Raw genomic sequence first — 18,865 nt, forward strand, 5'->3', positions numbered from 1 at the left:
AAAAAAAAAAACCAACAACAACAACAAAAAAGTTATTAGAGGATCTTCCAGAAGACCTGGGTTCAATTCCTAGGACCCACAGCACTAACATGGTAGTTCATAGCCATTTGTAATTCCAGAGGATTCAACACCCTCTTCTGGGCACTGTTGATACCAGGCACACACTTGATATACAGTCATACATGCAGGGAAAACACAAATAATATTTTTTATTAAAAGAAAAAAGCAGCAAAGCTGGAAAAAGTGTCACGTGGCTGTAAGCCTGTGTCCTCGGCACTAGGGAAGCAAGGACTTCTACCTAATGAGTATGTCAGCCCAGGCTACATGAGATCCCTCTCAAATAAAACAAAATACACCAGAGTTAAGGCACCAAGAATGTCCAGGCTGTGTGGCTTGCTCATTTCTCCCCAGTCAGTGAGCTGTGAAGTGACCATTACATAAAGGGATCTCATTCCAAGAGCAGAAAGTATACAAGGCCCCCAGCCCTTAGCACAACTGACTCCATGATGGAAGTGCCATTCAGGCCATAAAGCAGCACACAGACAGCACCACCTGCCAAGAGTAAATGGAAGACCTAATCCATCAAAGTCCACAGCTCTGGGAAAGTCTCTCAATGTGCTCACCTTGCTTTGGGCTTCTCTAGTTCTGCTTCTGGCTAACTGTCCTTGACAACTGAAGCATGTCAACCCAGACCATGGTTCTTGTGCTTAAAAGCTCTCCCTGAGAAAGACTCGGTGCTTCACCGGGATCCTAAAGACCAGTGAAGTCGCTGGCTGGCTAATAAAGACTTTCTCTTGGCTTCCACCCATATCTGAGCAGATCAACCGCTCCAGCTAGGATGAAGTTAACTTAGTACACATGTGAAGAAGAATGGGGGATCAGAGTGGAAAGGGGAAACCAAGCTACAGAGGTGACAGCACTCTCCGAGGAAAGCTCAACAAAAAATGGTAATGACCTCTGTCATGTGAGGGGACACAGGAGGAATCCAAGCCACTGCTAGTTAGAGAGGCCACTCATTGCTTTTTGGCTAGGTCAGCCACGACCTGGGCTCAGCTGCCCACCCATTCTCATGCCCCAATTAAAGGCATTAGTAATGGAGGAAAGTGGAGACTTCTTCACTGTGGCCACACTGAGGGGAGGAACAAATAAAGGCATTCCATGACTCCAAATCCATCTTCAGAGTGCTAAGATGAAGCTTAGGTTTAAGTGGAGGGCAAGAGGAATGACCAACTAAGCACTTGGTCAACTGAGCACTTGGTCAAATCCCCAACTATCTCTGGTCCATCACTGTCCTAGCTCAGATCCTCCAATGATTTGGTCCTATAAACTAACTTAGTCTCTAGAAGGGACACTGACTCGTTCACATGTCTTCCAGATTACTTCCCCCCAAAGAGAAGTACTGTTGGTCCTCACTGGGGGAGAGGGAGTCTAAGACTCTGTTTTTCCTAAAATCCAAGGTGACTACAGGTTTAGAACAATGCCTTATTTTCTGTGCCTCAGAGCTTAAAGGGGGGTAGAGAGGTTACACAGATATACATTTATTTATTTATTTATTTATTTATTGAGACAGGGTTTCTCTGTGTGGCCCTAGCTGTCCTGGAACTCTGTCTGTAGACCAGGCTGGCCTTGAACTTAGAAATCCACCTGCCTCTGCCTCCCACGTGCTGAGATTAAAGGCGTGCGCTGTCACCACCCAGCTACACGGACCTCCTTAAGGGATTAACATGCCTACCATGCATTTCCTTTGGTGACCCAAAGGAAAGAAAAGAGACAAAATGAAGGCAGAGATTACCAGGGTGTCTGTTGACACACACAAACCACCACCTGCACTTCTCATCCCTGACTGAACACAGCCTAACAAACTTAGTCACTAAAATAATCCAGTGACACAAAAAACAAGTTCTCATGGCTCCCTGACTGTCTCCCACTGAAGAAGCCCACAGAGGCACCCATACCTGAATGCTAAGGTCCTCAGGAAGGGAAGCAACAGGACGCCACCCACTAGGGGTCAGTCTCCTTTTGATAACCACACCCTGTAGAGTTCCAAAAGGCTCCAAAGGGAAGAGAAAATACTTTCTCCAAGTCAAAATTTGCACTCACTCAAATTTTCTCAACATTTAAAAATTACATTTACTGCCGGGTGGTGGTGGCACACACCTTTAATCCCAGCACTTGGGAGGCAGAGGCAGGCGGATTTCTGAGTTCAAGGCCAGCCTGGTCTACAGAGTGAGTTCCAGGACAGCCAGGGCTATACAGAGAAACCCTGTCTCGAAAAACCAAAAAAAAAAAAAATTACATTTACTATTTACTTATTTGTTTGAGGAGCTGTGTGCTTGCCACAGCGTGAGTGTGGAAGTCAGAGGACAGTTTGCTGGCGCCAGCTCTCTCCTTCCACTATTTGAGTCCAAGGGATTGACCTCAGGTTGCCTTTATCTAGTGAGCCATCACACTAAAATGTCCTTTTGAGAGTACTTTAGACTAACTGAGCCTAAGCCATACAGGAGCAGGACCCTGCCCAGCAACTTCATCTATTGGACAAGACTGTAGAGATTCTGTCCCCAGAGAACTGACTGAAGCCACAGGACACAATTCTGGATCAGCAACAAAGGTCCCACCCCCAGCCACCTAGACCCATCACTCTCACCCCTGCACACCAGGCCGCCTATGCACACACCATGGCAGGCCCATGTAGAGAACAACTAGCTTGGAGTCCCTCACATCTAACTGAACATCAGGCTAGTAACACCACTCACTGGGTAAAGCCCTTACCAGACAACCTGATGACCTGAGTCCAATCCCCCACGGCCACGTAAAGGAGGAAGCAAAGAACTGACTTAACATAGCTGCCCTCTGACCTCCACACGTGCCACAGTCCACACGTACAGCCTCAAGCCTGCTATACACAGTAGCAAGTAATAAATAAGTTATAAAGGTAAAACTGGGGGTTAGAGAGATGGCTCAGCAGTTAATGAGCACTGGCTACTCTTCCAGAGGACTCAGTTTTACTCCCAGCACCCAAAAGGCAGTTCCAGACATGCTGCCCTCTTCTAGCCTCCTCAGGTGCATATATATAGTGCAGAGACACATATGCAGACATACACATAGCAAAACACACATACACTAAAATAATAAGAGTAATACAATTAATTTCTAAAAGATAAAACTCAACCCCTCTCACCAAATTCCTTCCTGGTCTCAAAGCTGTCTCCTGCCAAACTCCTGATACCTAGGGACAGACCTCATATCAGACTAACAACCCGTGCTAAGAGGCACTAAAGAAAGGAACCCAGCTTCTGTTCCACATTCACGCACCCCAAGCTTGGTGTGTAGCTTGGTGGAAAAGCATGTACAAAGTCCTGAGTTCCATCACTCGTACAACAAAAACAACTAAGCTCAAGCACCCCCAACTCTTAAAGAATGAGTTTTTTTCAGAGAAAGGTCTGACCTTACAAGTAGGTAGAATTACCTATGAAGGTGTCTCCTTGTCTGCCCCAAAAAACTGTCTGGGGTAAATAGACAAGGCCCTCTCTAGTCCTCCAGGATCCTCAGGCAGCCAGAAGCACCGCTTTGGATTGCGCCTACACTGGCTGTACCACTGACTCAAACTTGAAGACAAAGCCCAGTGTTGTTTAGCATGTTCTGCCGGTGAGCTGATGTCTCCAAACTCAGGAACCTCTGGTTTGGGATTACGAGAGTCCCAGGTCAGAGCAGACCTCACTGAATTAAGGAGCCAAAGGCCTTGGTTAGATCTGTAGTTCCTGCTACCATCCTATCCTCACTCCCCAGATCTTCCCAGCAGGAACAGTTACTACATCAGACAAGCATTAAACAGAATTCACAGTTCAAGAGGCAGCATGGATACTGCCCGGGTGCCTGGTAATCAGGCTCAGAGGCCCGGCACCAACCGAAGTCTAGACCCAGATCACGGTGGGATTTAAACCTATGGAGTGAGTCTGTAGTAGAAGCCAGAGAACCTGGCTCAGGGACTACTTTATTACAAGGTATTTAAAGTAATTTATCTTCACCAAGTATAGACCTGTAAAATTTCTCAGCAGTTTACCAAAAGTAGTAGAGGGCAGCATGTCTATTCCCAGTGAAATCTCAGTGGCCACACCTGGCTGTGCATGCCTAACACACATTGGCTTTGGTGACAGAGAGCACTAGTTAACACACTACTGAATCATGAGGATTCAAAATAATGACCCCAGGTCGGGGATCCTTGGTTCTGGGTGAGGAGGAAGTGCAACAAAGGCAGCCAGCCTGTCGCAGAGCAGAGCTAGCACTAGGAATGCCCACTTGACCCTTTCAGTGTGCCGTGCCTCTGGTCCAAACTGGAAATTGAAACAGCACCATCTGAGTGATTTGCCTGGGCTGAGAATGTAGCTCAAAGGCAGTGTCTGCTCAGCGAGCATGAACTCCTAAGAACTATATAAGTGGGGTGTGGTCTCTCACATCTAGAACCCTACTGCTTGAGGGGTAGAGGCAGAAAGATGTGACTTCCAAGATTATCTCCCACTACACAGTAAGTTGAGGGCCAACCTAAAATACATGGGACCCAGGTCAGAAAGGGCTGAGAGTGGTGAGTTTCTTTCCCATCAAGGGCAAAAGGATCTGTCTGAAACGACTTTGATGAGACAGCCCCTGGACCGTACCAGAGACAACAGCCAGAATCCTACAGCGAAGCAAAGGAACCTCTCTCTCTTTCTTCAAGTGAAAATATCTTTGGGAATTGGGGTGCTTCGAACTCTGAATCACACCCACAGTGACTTCACTGGCCGTAGGAGAAGGAGAAAACAAGGAGCTCCTACAGAACCCAAAGGATGTTCGTGTCTGAGACTGGCTTCTTTCTCCTCATGCTGCCAAGTTTGGTAGAATGCAGTTTCACGCCTCAATGAATCTCAAGCTTTTAAGCCACTCATAATGAACCTTTCATAACAAGTGGAGTGCTGGGTGTGGTGAGATATGCCTTTGACCCCAGCTGGAGGATCTCCGTGAATTCAAGGCTGGCTTGGTCTACATAGTGAATCCCAGGACAGCCAGGGTTACAGAGTGAGATCTTATCTCTAAATAAATAAAAGAGAAATACAGATTTAGTAATCCAGAAAGACTTTAAGTATCTTCCAACTTCTGAAAGTGTCTACCAGTTTACCAAGTAAAATAACAGGTAATCTACCAGAAAACCATCAGAGATGCTTTTCCACCTGCATGTACAAAGGAAACGAGGCAGCTCTCAGTGTTCATCTACAGAGGCAGGTTGAGAGGACCCCCTAGAAGGTAAAATAAACTTTTCCTTCTTTAAAAGTTCCTTAGACAGGGTCTCATGAAGCCAAAGCTGACTTCAAATTCTCTATCTAATAAACAAGGATAACTTTGGCTTCTGATCTAGTGCTAGGGTCAGGCCTGTGCTACCCTCCACGCACCCAACACATGCCTTGCTAGCTTTTCACCTAATAAAATTATGTCTGGTGTTGTGGTGCATGCCTTTAATCTCAGTATTAGGGAGGCAGAGGCAGGTAGACTATGAGTCCGAGGGCAGCCTGGCCTACGTAAGTGAGTTCCAGGACAGCCACATAAGAGAAATCCTGTCACAAAATTAATTAATTAATTAATTATGAGCCCAACAAGGGGAGAAATAGGGCCTCATCTCTGCAGTAAACAGAGTCTTTTTGCAGGACCACTGGGCCCAGAGCTGCATAAAGACTTTTCTAGGGAATTACCAAGCAACACTGCTGCCACCAGCATTGCTACAGGCCACGACCATGCTGGGGGACCTGACATTGCCAACTGTGGCATCTCCACTCAACCCAGGTATCTGAGCTCCTGCAGCCAGCAGAGAAGGGGCGATAGGGCAGTGCCTTACAAAGAAGAGCAAGAGAGGTGGAGTGTCTGCATCCAGGGAGCAGCACAAGAGGCACTACGGAGGTGACACCCAGCCTAGTGTCACCCTATGTTCTGGATTTCAGCAGGACTTCCTGTTCCATGCTGCTGAGGATGCTCCAACCCCTGTACTATCAATCAATCACATCTCGGACCTATGGGCTCTCCTCTAGTTGCAGGAGAAGAAAGGCCTGAGAACCCCTGGGTGAGTCTTCCTCCCACAGCCTCTGCCCAGCTGTCCTGGCAGGAGTTCCCCTGTAGGTTCTCTTAGCTCCACTTCTCCCTGTCACTCGGTCTCTTCAGCAGGAGCACCATGAACTGACCTCCTGACCATCTGCTCCTGCCCACACCTTACCTCTCCAAACCGAGCCCTGTAAAACCCTGAATCTCATTACCTGTCCCCTACTTAAATTCTAAGACCCCCTTTCATACAGCTACAGCCTCTCCTCTCCACCAATGAAGGCCCCTTCTCCTCTCACTCACTGCCTCTACTAATACTATTTAGAATGCAAGCTCAGAAATTGCCTCAATGGTGTGGCAGCGCATGCTGTAATGCCGCGTGCTGGGGATCGAGGGGTCACCATCAGACTCAGCTACACAGAAGCTAAGAGGCAGCGAGACCTACACGAGACCCTCTCCCATCTCAGAAATAAAAAGCAAAGCACTTGCTTCCCCATAGGAAGGAGCTTTCCTAAGTAGGTCAGGTTCCCAGTTATACAACCTCCAAATTACCTACCTCCACCTTCCAGCACTAGAGATGACCTGCCCGCTGCCTAGAGAAAAGGAACGGGCCAGTCTCACTCACTACATAGGACACTGCCCAATGCCCAAGAGACTCAAAAAGCACCAAGTGAAGAAGGGAGCAGGCATGAGCTGATAAAACTCAGGCCTGCCTGATCCCAAGGTTGGCAAGACTTTCAAATTTGTTCCCTTAAATTTAACAATCACTTTGTAGATAGGAAAACAGTCCTTGTGTCAATACACACAGGTCTCTACTTTCTGAGACACTCCCAGAGTGCTCCAATCACAGCTCCATACAGAACAGTTCATGCAGAGAATCAGGCCAGGTGGCACGACTCTGCTGCACTCAGTCATGTCGGGGAAGCAGGTGCAGCAGCCAGCCTCAGGCTGGAAGCTTGAGTCTTAGGAGTTTATTTTGGAGCCACCCAAAAAGCTTGTGCTCAAACAGATGGCACCTTCTCAAGAAGTACACCATCAGTAGCTCTTCCCAGACTTGCTTGAGGGCTGGTAGATTTCCCTTCTGCTGCTGGTCCTGTATCACTGTGTCAGCCTTGACCTTAACCCCCAGGTCCAGGGTCTTCCTGGGGAACACCTCTGGACGTCGTCACCCTCTGCTCTGTAAGGTGTGACACCCCATGCCTTCATGAACTGTGCTGGACCTGCCTACGCCTTTCCTGGTCTACTCCGCTGTATACATCCACATTATTTCTTCTGGAAGCCCATTTGCCCAATCATTCACACCTCCCAGATCCTGGGAGTCTCTGTAGTTTTTCCTAGTGGGCTTTTCAGGAGGCTGTTAGCTGACCTCATTCCAGTGCTTCTGAGCATGCTCTCTGCATCTCACTCATCTGTTCCAATGGCTGTAAGAACTTGTGTATTTTCCCCACTGGATGCCCTGCCAGTCATACACTGGGAAGTGGCCAGGCAGGAAGGCAGACAGCCTGGATCCTTCTAGTCTCAGGCCAGTGGTAAGATCTAGTCTCACTTTATATTTGTGTCCATGTGTCTATTATTCATATTACCGTTTCACATCTATCAAGTTAGCTTTGGTAACCCTAGACGATCTCATGATACCACTTGGCTGTCATCCAGCTTTTTTTTTTAAACAGATTTTTTTCTTACCATATAACCCTCCCTAAACTTGGGTTCTTTTTACAAATTATTTTACATTATGTATATATGTATCTGTGTGCGTGGCCATGAAGGCCAGAAAAGGAAATCAGACCCTTAGACCTTGAGTCATAGGCAGTTGTGAGCTGTCCAATATGAGTGCAGGAAACCAAACCAGTTCCCAGCAAGGGAAGCAAGTGCTCCTAACCTCACATGAAGTATACGGCCTGACGCGATTAAATTAAATTGAAATTTAAAACTAAAGAACAAAAAGGAAAGTGGCGAGCCTAAGTCAAAATGTAGCAAGAACCCTGTCAGACCAGATGGGCCTGAGGTCTGAACTGTGACTCTCTGTTCACTGAGGTCAGGGGGCACCACTAACAGGCCTGAGGTTTTAAAGGGTTAACAGAAGGGTTCCAAGTAAATATTGTGAACACTGGAATAAATACAATAAATTGAGGGGAAAAAAAAAAAACAGTGTTAGCCTGGCATGGTGACCCACACCCTAAATCCCAGCACTTAGGAGGCAGAGGCCAGCCTGGTCTACAGATCTAGGACAGCCAAGGTTACATAAAGAAACCCTATCTCAAAAAAAACAAAACACAAACAAACAACAGTTTGTTAAAAAAAAGTGCTTGGTGGAAAAACCTGCAAAGGATGAATGCGTTCCAAGTGCTGCACAGGTAGTTCAGAGCTAGCCCAAGAAGGCACAGTAGCAGTTAGGGAGCTGCCTACTTAGGCTAAGTCTCATCTTGGGTGGCCCAGCAGTCCCAGTAGGTTACCCAGGACACACACACACACACACACACACACACACACACACACACACAGACGCTGAAGCCAACCCCCCAGCAGGCAGAAGTGGGGGGAGGGGTCGGGAGGGGGCAGAACAGTAGCTCCCTCCAGTGCTCCCAGTGCTGTGGCAGCCCAGGGTGAAGGTGAGGCATGGGGACCCGTAGTACTGTAAGATCAGAATCTCAGGCTATGAAGAGTCGGCTTTCCTGTTCACACTGAATAGGTTTCTGGCAGCTACACAGTACAAGATTGCCTATACAATCAGACACCGGCCCAGTTCTTACAAAAATGTGAAACACCATTCTTTTCACATTTACAGGGCCAGGATGTTGCTCATTTGGCAAGGAGCTTGCCTAACACAAAGCCCTGGGTTCGATCCCCAGCACCACATTAAACCAGGGAAGGTGAAAGCAAGAGAATCAAAAGTTCAAGGTTATCCTCAGCTACATGGTAAATCTAAGGCCAGCCTGGGCTATGTATGACCCTATTTCTCTTTCAAAAAAACCTTCTAAAGTCATTGTTTATGCCACCATATGGGGATTGTTTTGTGTTTGCTTTTGCAGTAGTAAGAATTGAACCAAAGCCGGGCAGTGGTGGTGCACGCCTTTAATCCCAGCACTTGGGAGGCAGAGGCAGATTTCTGAGCTGGAGGCCAGCCTGGTCTACAGAGTGAGTTCCAGGACAGCCAGGGCAACACAGAGAAACCCCGACTCAGAAAAAAAAAGAAAAAAAAAAGAAAAAAAAAAAAAGACCTGAACCAAAGATGTGTGCACTCCATGCAGACACCACTCTCATCCATCTTCCCCAGAGAACTTCATCCCCATTAAACAGAAGCCCTACTACCCCTGCCCCAGCCCTCCAGGAACCCCTGGTGAGCTAACCCCCTGTGACCCTGCAATGTGGCTACTCTGGGTACCTCCTACATGAAAATCCTATAGGACCCAGTGCCTACATTCACATATGAGCGTGTACTTTCTTCTTCAATAGTAGAGCCCAGAAATCACTCTCCAGGACAGGGTAAGTGGCTTAGTTGGTAGAGCACTTGCTGAGCATGAACGAAGCCCTGGGTTTGAGCCTAGCCTCGACACCATGTAAACTGGCATAGGCACAGTGACACCTATGGGGAGTCACACGCCTGTAAGGTCAGCACTCAGGAAGAAGGCAGGTGGATCATAAGCTCAAGGTCATCCTCAACTAAAAACAAGTTTGAGACCAAGAGGGCTAGATGAGACCCTACCTCCAAAATAAACAAACACGCTGTGTCTCTGTTGGGTCACAAAAGTTTTGTGTTTGCATCAGCAGAGCTCTTGGCTGGGTGGGTGGATCCTGAGATTTCCTTTTTTCCCTTCATCTCGTAACAGATTTACAGCTGTGGAGGCTCATGCTCTGGGTACATCATTAACATGGCAACACTAAGTTGCAGAGTAGATGTGGAGACAGTGGCAGGGTCTGCTCCGGAGGTCTAGACCATTTACACCCTCATCTGCAATGTGGGGGAGCCAGCTTCCACAGGCCTCCATCAACAGGATGTGCATTTAAGTTTATAAAAGAGTGTATTCTTGTTAATAACACGTCCATGGGAGGGGTATGTGTTCTTACGTGCAATGCCTGTGAGGCCGGAAAGGGTAGCCGATCCCCAGGAGCTGAGGTTACAGGGAGCTGTGGGCTACTCAACAATGGCAAGTCCTCTGGAACAGCAACAGGAACTCATTTATTTAGTTTTTGTTCTTTGAGACGGTTTCTCTATATGTAGCCTTGGCTGTCCTAGAACTAGTTCCGTGGACCAGTTTGATTTCCCAGAACCAATGTTAGCTGGCTGGCAAAAGCCTGTAACTTCCCATTCCAGGGGTACCCTATGCCTCTAGTCTTGGGCACCTGCACTCACATGCATACAAATACACACAGACTATACACATATACAAAATTGAAAATAATATATATCTTTTTTTAAAACAACTAAGAAAAAAGAGAAGGCAAAGACCCCGGGCACAGGCACCTGGCTGACTTCTGAAGGCAGTTGGCCTTACCCTAGAGCCATATGAGTGCAACCAACACAAATAAGAACGTATTTTAAACATTCTGAGGCAGGTGGGTTTTGTTTTTAATATTTTGGGGTTTGTTAACTCAATTGCACAGTTCTGGAGGTTAATTTTATAGGTGAGAATACTATTTCACAATGACAACAGGCTGGGGGCAGCTGGGGGATCCTGCGGGGAGGACACTTGTTTGCCATGTGTGAGAGTCTGCATTGCACCCTAGCTGCAGTCAATTAGCTACATAAAAGATTCCAGTACACTAGTATGCTGGGGCCCAGACTCACCAGGGCCCCTGAGCAAGAAGAATGCACTGAGAAATCAACCCTGGGAGCCAAGCCCAGGATCCCAGCACTGCAGAGGCTGAGGTAAGCCAGCAGCCCCGGGCAGCCTGGCTACACAGAGAGCTTATGCTGAGGAAAAGCAGAAATTCAAAGCCAACATCTCCTGCAATCTCAAGCTTTAAGTGAGAAAGTCTGGCTGGTTGGCTGGTTTTCTTTCCAAGGAAATGTTAATCTTTCTAATCAAGTGGACTTTTGCTCGCTTTTATTGGTGCTGAACCAGTTAGTAAAATTAAAATTACCATTTAACTTCAAAAAGTGTGAGTAATCAGTTTCCTGGCAGGCTGCTTAATGTAACCTAAACAACAGTTACAACATTTCCCTAGGCACAATGTTCCACTTATTAGCCCAGGGACTTAAGGTAGTAGAAGCTTCCACTTGCTTACAAAGCCTGGTGAGGGGCACAGGCCTCTACACAGGAGGGGAAAGCAGGAGGGCAGGAGGCTGAGCATAACGGTAGTCTGAGCTGCCTACTGACACCTACCTCAGCAAAAATATGGGCAAAATAAAGTGAGATAGCAAGACATGGGGCACATGCCTGTGGTTATTATAGCATACATACAGATTAGTATAGCATATTTTTGTGTGTAATGTCCTATAATACATACTGGAAGGCAGAGGCAGAGGAGCTCAAAGTACCCATACACATAAAATAATAAAGTATAAGCGCACGAACACACACACACACACACACACACACACACACACACACACACACGAGAACTTCAGTTTAAAAAAAGGAAAAACTGGTATGGTAAGGTACACCTATAATCCCAGCACTCAGAGAGACAAGAGAATCAGTTCAAGGCTAGACTGGAAATTCAAAGCCAACATTCCACAAAAAGGCATGTCCCACAACTCCAAAAATAAAATAAAATAAATTTTAATTTATAAAATGTTGAAGCTGGGCATAGTAGCACACTCCTTTAGTCCCAGCACTGGGGAGGCAGAGACAGGCAAATCTCTGAGTTCGAAGCCAGTCTGGTCTACAAAGTGAGTTCCAAGACAGCTAGGGCTACAAAGAGAAACCCTGTCTCAAAATAAATAAGTAAATAAATAAATAAATAAATAATAAAAAAAATAATAAAATAAACAAGAAATTGAAAGGAAATATACTAATGATGTAATAATCTTCCCAGAAGCAGATACTGGCCACACACTTGTTAGATTTTGTGATCCCTTTACCTGTTGTTAGTGCTGAAACAGGTCTTACTAAAGCTGGCCTTGAACTCACATCAGATTCCCTGCCTTGACCTCCCTAATGTTGGTATCACAGCAAAAGGCCACCACACCTGGCCTCTGTGTTCTTAGAATAAAGACTTATAATGACTGTTTTTACTTATGAGTCTGTGTGGGTATGCACATGTGAGTACTTGTGAAGGCCAGAGGCATGGCACCTCTATGAGCTGAAGTTTCGGGCAGTTGTGAGGCACTTGAGTCAGGTGCTGGGAGCCAAACCTGTGGCCTCACCAAGAGCGAGATATGCACTGAACCAGTGCACCACCTTTCTAGTCCAAATAATAATCTTTATTTTGTTGTTTAATTTTTATTTTTTGTTTTTTCAAGGCGGGGCTTCTCAGGATAACCCTAGCTGTCCTGAAATACTCTATAGACCAGGGTGGCCTCAAACTCAAGAGATCTGTCTGTGTCTACATCCTGAATGTTGGGATTGAGGCAAGTACCACCCACCACCACCATCTTTACCACCTCCCTGCAAGTTTTATTTGTATTTATTATTTATTTATAGTATGTAGCCCTTGCTGGAATGCGACTCACCTATAGGTCAGTTTGGCCCTCAACTTACAAAGACCTATTCCCCTCTGCCTCCTAAATGCTGGATTAAAGCTCTGACCTACGATGCCCACACTGTCTTGTGTTTCACGGCACTGTTTTTGGGAACTTTGCTTGATAATAAGCATGTGTTACTTTTAGAAGACAAAACAGGTTCTTTTTTTAGATGCTAACACAGCTATCTGTTATCCAAACACAAACAAGAACTTCATCTGATTTTGGCAATTCTGTCAACACAGAGGTACACACATTCCCTCAAGGTTGTTTGTGTTCTCTCTCTCTCTCTCTGCCCCCACACATATCTAAGTCCACAAATGGCCATTTTCTTTCCCTCCCTCCCTTTCTTCTTTTCTTTCTCTCTTCCCTTTTGGGGGGGCAGGATCTCACTGTGTAGCCCTAGCTGACCTAGAACACACTACATAGACCAGGCTAGCCTCTAACTCAGAGATCTGCCTGTTTTTGTGTCCTAAACACTAGGACTAAAGGCTGTGTGACACCAAGTCTGGCCACACAAGGCCATTTTCATTCCTATACACAGACACTTTAACCCAAGGTAGGACAGAGACAGGAAATAACAAGAGAAAAATTAACCACAGTCTCAAACAACCCTAAGAACTATCAACTGCCTCTGGCAAAGGAATGAGAAACGGACACATAAGTGGGTTCGCCTCTGCAGCTCCTTCTCTGAGTGCTATGAAGGACAAACTGTGTCTTCCAGAACCAGAGCACTCATGGCTCCAACCAGAGTGTGCCGGAAAGGAGCAATGGCTGTTAAGAAGCAAACGCTGCCAGGCAGTGGTGGCACACTCCTTTAGTCCCAGCACTCAGGAGGCAGAAGCAGGGAGATTTCTGAGTTCAAGGCCAGCCTGATCTACAGAGAGAGTTCCAGGACAGCCAGGGCTATACAGGGAAACCCCGTCTCAAAAAATCAAAACAGAAAAGTAAATGCTGTAAAAATAAAATGCAAACATACTCTTTTCCAATTACCACTGATTCTTTTTAAAAGCAATAATAAGAGCAGTGGTGGTGAAGCCTTTTATCTCAGCGCTTGGGAGGCAGAGGCAGGTGGATTTCTGAGTTCGAGGCCAGCCTGGTCTACAGAGTGAGTTCCAGGACAGCCAGGGCTCTATAGAGAATCCATATCAAAAAATAAACAACAACAACAAGAAGGCAAGCAAAAAAGGGACCAACCCCTTCCCACAATTCAGAAGCCCTGAGTTCAACACCCAGCACCACATAAAAACGAGTGTTATGGACGGCATATACCTACAGTCCAAGCACTCAGAGATAGAAGCAAGGGAGATGAAGTTCAAGGTTAGCCTCCACTACAAAGTCGGCTGAAGGCAAATCTAGGATATCTGAGCCCTTGCCTAAAAGAAAAAGATAAAAATGAAAAAAAGAAAAAGAAAGAAAGAGATGCAACTAGAAAGTTCTACTGCGCCCATGCACCCTTCCTCCTGTCCCCTTCAGACTCCTGTGAGTGACACTGGACAGTATCACACACCTGATCTGCCACCAGGTGAGGTAATCAGATCCACACACACCATGACCCTTTGGGAGAAAGAGAAAAGAGAGGCATGACAGCCATCTCTATTATAAATGGGAGTGCTCCTATTAAAAATTCAGACAACCTGCTTAATAATTGAAAATGCTACCTTCATAAACAGATTACATAAAAGACACTGGAGCCCAGCTAGTGCCTCACACCTGGGATCCCAGCACTTGGGAGATGGGGGCAGTTGGATCAGGAGCTCAAGGCCACCCTCCTCATCACTGACACCCCTCCATTCTCAAAGAAATTAAATTTAAAAAATAAAAACTGAGCAGAGAGACGGCTCAGTAGGTGAAGGTACTCCCTGCCAAGCCTGAGGACCCGACAGCACGAGCAGAAGGATATACCAAGCTCCCCAAAGTTCTCCTCGAACCTGTGCACAAGCACTTGGCACACCTGTCCATGTACACCCTGAATAAATAAATATTAAACTAAAAACCCTTCGCTTAGGTTAGGTAGCCTAGCACCCGGGAGACAGAGACAAGTAAGTCTCAGTGAGTTCCCGGCCAGGCTACAAACTGAGACCATGTCTCCAAAAACAAACAAAAACAACAAAACAAAAAACAACAACAAAAAAAAAACCAAAATGACAACAACAAAAAATCCTTATTTTTAAGATAAATACAGAATCATTACCAGATAAACATTAGCAGCATCAATTATTAAAGGTCTTCAGTGGTGGCGCATGCCTTTAATCCCAGACACTTGAGAGGCAGAGACAGGCGGATTTCTTGAGTTCGAGACCAGCCTGGTCTACAGAGTGAGTTCCAGGACAGCCAGGGCTATACAGAAAAACCCTGTCTCCAAAAACCAAAAAAAGAAGAAAGAAAAAAGAAAAAACAAACAAAAAGCTTACAACAGCATCAGGAATGGAGTTGGGAATCTGCTTTGGAAAGGGCGGGGCTGGCGAGACAGACACCTCAGAGATGAAGGGCTTGCCGCTTTTCCGGAGATGCGAAGCAGTTTCCAGCACTCGCGTCAAGTGGCACACAGCATCCTGTAACTCCAGCTTGAGTGTCTGACCACCTCTGCAGGCACCTGCATGTCTGCCCCACACAGACTCTTATACACATAAAGTAATGATAAACCTTTTAAAAGCAAAGGAAGTGGAAAGACATCCCAAATGGGCTGAGTCCTAAAATACTGGGACTTAAGGGACAGCCTGAGAGGCATCACTCGCCAGCTCTCTCTACTATGTACACTCAAGATTTCTTTCATCTTAAAAATTTTCAAAATATAGCAGAGCATGGTGGCACGTCCCTTTAATCCCAGCTCTCAGGAAGTAGAAGCAGATGGATCTCTGTGAGTTCAAGGCCAGCCTGCTCTACAGTGTCCTGGCTCCAGGAAAGCAAGAACTACATAGTGAGACCCTGTTTCGAACAAACAAACAAACAAACAAACAATTTCAAACTACATTTATTGTGGAAATGTTCTGCTTTTCTCTAAACTCCTGCACTATTGGCTAATGTTCCTGCCTTTGCTCCTCTATGATGTATTCAGCAGAGCTGAGTCACGAAGGCTCACCTTACACTCACAGAAAGATTAACTTTCATCCCTTTGTGTGTTATCTACTCCAGAACAGTAAGAGCACTCAAAGAAAACAAGAAGTGTCCTGCACAACCCAGGAGGTGGCTCTAAGTCCAGGAAGCTGAGCCAACCCAATATTGCTTCCTCCCAAGAGGCTAAAAAAAAAAACCAAAGGACCTAGGAGACTGCCCTCCACACTCCATTCCAACAAATCCTTGGCCTTCGGGGTTTCCCAAACTGCACATTCTACCAGGAACCATCAGAGCAAATAATTCTGATCACTTCAATCTGTATTCAGGACTGTGCAACACTGGGAATGGTAGCGCAGAGACAGGTGGATCTCTGTGAGTTCTAGACCAGCCAGAATTACATGGTGAGACCTCTTGAGGAGAAGGGTTAAGGGGATAGGGAAGAAGTGTGGTCAAGTCCTCCCCAAAGTAATCAAACTGGGGAGGAGATGACCAAAGACATTTCTCAAAGAGAATGTTATACGATTCACTAAACTGAAACTTGATAGAAATACTTTTGAGCAATGCCTTCCAGAGTCATCTGGGGGTTAAGAGCTAAAAAAAGAAAGAGAATCTCCAGCCCTGCTCCAGCACAGTCGCTGAGGCCTGGGGAAAGGTATGTAGCCTTTCGGAGGCTTCTAGCTTCTTACCTGTAAAGCAAGACTGAGACCCGCTTAGCTAATTACCACCCCAGAGACCTAGCAATGACACAGTGAGAGCAGAACAGCAGAGTGGGTCATGGGAACAAGCAAATGCAGCTCTGCCTGGCTTAGCCTTCCCAGTCAGACCGGAGCTAGAGGCAGGAATAAGTTTAAAGAGAAGACACACTACACCAGGAAACAACTGCCAAGCACTGGAAAGAGACAGAAAGTACTACAAGCTCCAGGAGAAAGGCCAGCAAGAGGGCTCAATGGTAAGAAGCCACTGGGCCCCACAGGGTCACCTCAGCAGGAAGCTCCAAGTTAACTAGAGCAATTCTTCCCAATTGCTCTACGGATGCTGCAAATAGAGAGGTTTAAACAGTATGACAAATAGAAATATATCAACTTTGTCCTTTTCCTCCTTTAGTTTTTAGAGACAGAGTCTTGCTATGTACCCATGTTGACCTCAATTCTGACATCCTCCTGTGTACTCATTTTTATCTTTCTTCTTTTTAAAGACCACTCAAACATGCAAATGTACTTGAACACCCACTTAACAAATGTCTGCATGTGTAAAAAATGAATAACATGAAAATTAACAGATGAAAATTTCAGAGACTTCCAACCAATAAATAAAATAAAGGAGAACATGTAACACAGTTGGTGTCTTTTCAGGGACTTCCAACCAATAAATAAATAAATTGTTTGTTTGTTTGTTTGTTTGTTTTTCAAGATAGGGTTTCTCTGTATAGCCCTGGCTGTCCTGGAACTCACTCTGTTAGACCAGGCTGGCCCTGAACTCAGAAATCTGCCTGTCTCTGCCTCCCAAGTGCTGGGGTTAAAGGAGTGCGCCACCACTGCCTGGCTAATAAATAACTTTTTAACTGTACATCTAGTGCTTGGCCTACATATATGTCTGTGTGAGGGTGTCAGATCCTCTGGAACTGGAGTTACAGACAGTTGTAAGCTGAGCCATCTCTGCAGCCCCACAACCCATAAACAAAATAAAGGGGAATTTGTGACCTAGCTGGTATCTTCTGGTTTGCAGCAAAGACACAGCCCTGATCCCATCTTTACCCCCAAACAAGTGCTGAGGAGAACAACACGGCCTTGGTCTTGATCCTGCTTCCCTAAGAGCTCCTGGGGATGTGTGGGACCCTCGCACATGAACTGTGCCTCTCTTACCCTTCCCTACATCTCAGCTCTCCTGTGAGAGGTGGAGGCCCGGATGGGCTCTGCTACATCTGAAACTGCTGGCCTCAGTCCCTTCCCTTTCTTGATCATGGTGCAGAACTCTGTGTGGATTCTAGCGACTGTGTGCACATGTGCATGTATGTACTTTGAAATGGGGTCTCTGTAGCTCAAGTTGGTCCTGAACTCACTACATGAACTAAGCTGGCCTTGAACTTCCAGCAATCCCATCTCAGCCTCACAGATGCTGCAACTACCGATGCCCAGCTTCAGCTTCACCTGTGCTTGCTGAGCTTGCAGCTTTACTGCAGAGTATCTATCTATCCTTTTATGTGATACAAAGGACTGAGATCCAGGCTGTGAGCATGAGGCAAATACATCTCCACTGATCTACATCTTCAGCTAAAATGAACATTTTTAATGCCTACAACCTTCTGGCCACTAATTACCGTCGTCTCTCAAACAAAATCCGGTACAAAAAAAATGGTAAACACATAGTAAACTAACTCTATTGGAAAAGGCATCTACAAGTCTGGCCTCTGAGGTCCTAACACTGGTAGCAGAAGCAAGGCACTGAACAGAGTTCCCCACTCTCAGATCTAGGAAGTAAGCAGCAAGTGTAACGTTAGAGGAGGGGACACCTGACTCTCGGGTATACCTTCCTCTGAGAGGGAAAAAGGGATTCCAGGGAAAATAACCCTGAAAAGAAATCAGCGACACCTCTCCCAACCAGAACTGTACTCAGTTTGTTACCTGCTCTGCCCCATAGACCGTGGCGAATTGGATGAAATCCTCGATGCGGACGAAGCCATCCCCATCCCTGTCCAGGGCGTCGAATACCGTCCTGAGGCGTGCACCCTCCTCCTGAGCTGTCCCGGGCTCGCTGGGCAGCGACAACGCCGGGCCGGGGTCCAAGGGTGGCCCAGGACATGCCTGCAGCAGCTCGTCGTCGTCGGCAAGCAAGGGTTCTAGGGGTAGGCCCCGAGTAGGGCAGCAGTCCTCCAGCTCCTCGGGCCAACTGCAGGGGACTTTGGGCTTCTCCGGCTCTTTAAATTGGAGACATGAAATTTTGGGTTCCTCTCGATCCTCGAGCCAGAAACAGGGTGCATCGGACTCTTCCTGCCAGCACCGCGTAGTGTTCTGCTTCTCCGGCCAGAGGCACAGCACCTGCGGCTCCTCTGACCAACAGCGAGGTGCGTCGGGCTCATCTGGTTCATTGGCCCAGAAGCACGGTGCGTTCAGAGCGTTGGGCTCCTCA

At 46.5% G+C, this 18,865-nt stretch overlaps 1 protein-coding gene across 2 annotated transcripts in view; it reads right to left on the reverse strand.

Moving 5' to 3' along the window:
• The window catches only part of Rab11fip3 (RAB11 family interacting protein 3), an 82,976-nt gene that overhangs the window by 62,900 nt on the left and 1,211 nt on the right, over positions 1–18,865 (reverse strand). For both annotated transcript variants that reach the window (XM_031354578.1, XM_031354577.1), the window contains exon 2: positions 18,361–18,861. In XM_031354578.1, the coding sequence (XP_031210438.1) occupies positions 18,361–18,861 (501 nt within the window). The remainder of the gene's footprint in view (positions 1–18,360; positions 18,862–18,865) is intronic.

Source organism: Mastomys coucha, unplaced genomic scaffold, assembly GCF_008632895.1.
Source record: "Mastomys coucha isolate ucsf_1 unplaced genomic scaffold, UCSF_Mcou_1 pScaffold5, whole genome shotgun sequence".
NCBI classification, from domain to species: domain Eukaryota; kingdom Metazoa; phylum Chordata; class Mammalia; order Rodentia; family Muridae; genus Mastomys; species Mastomys coucha.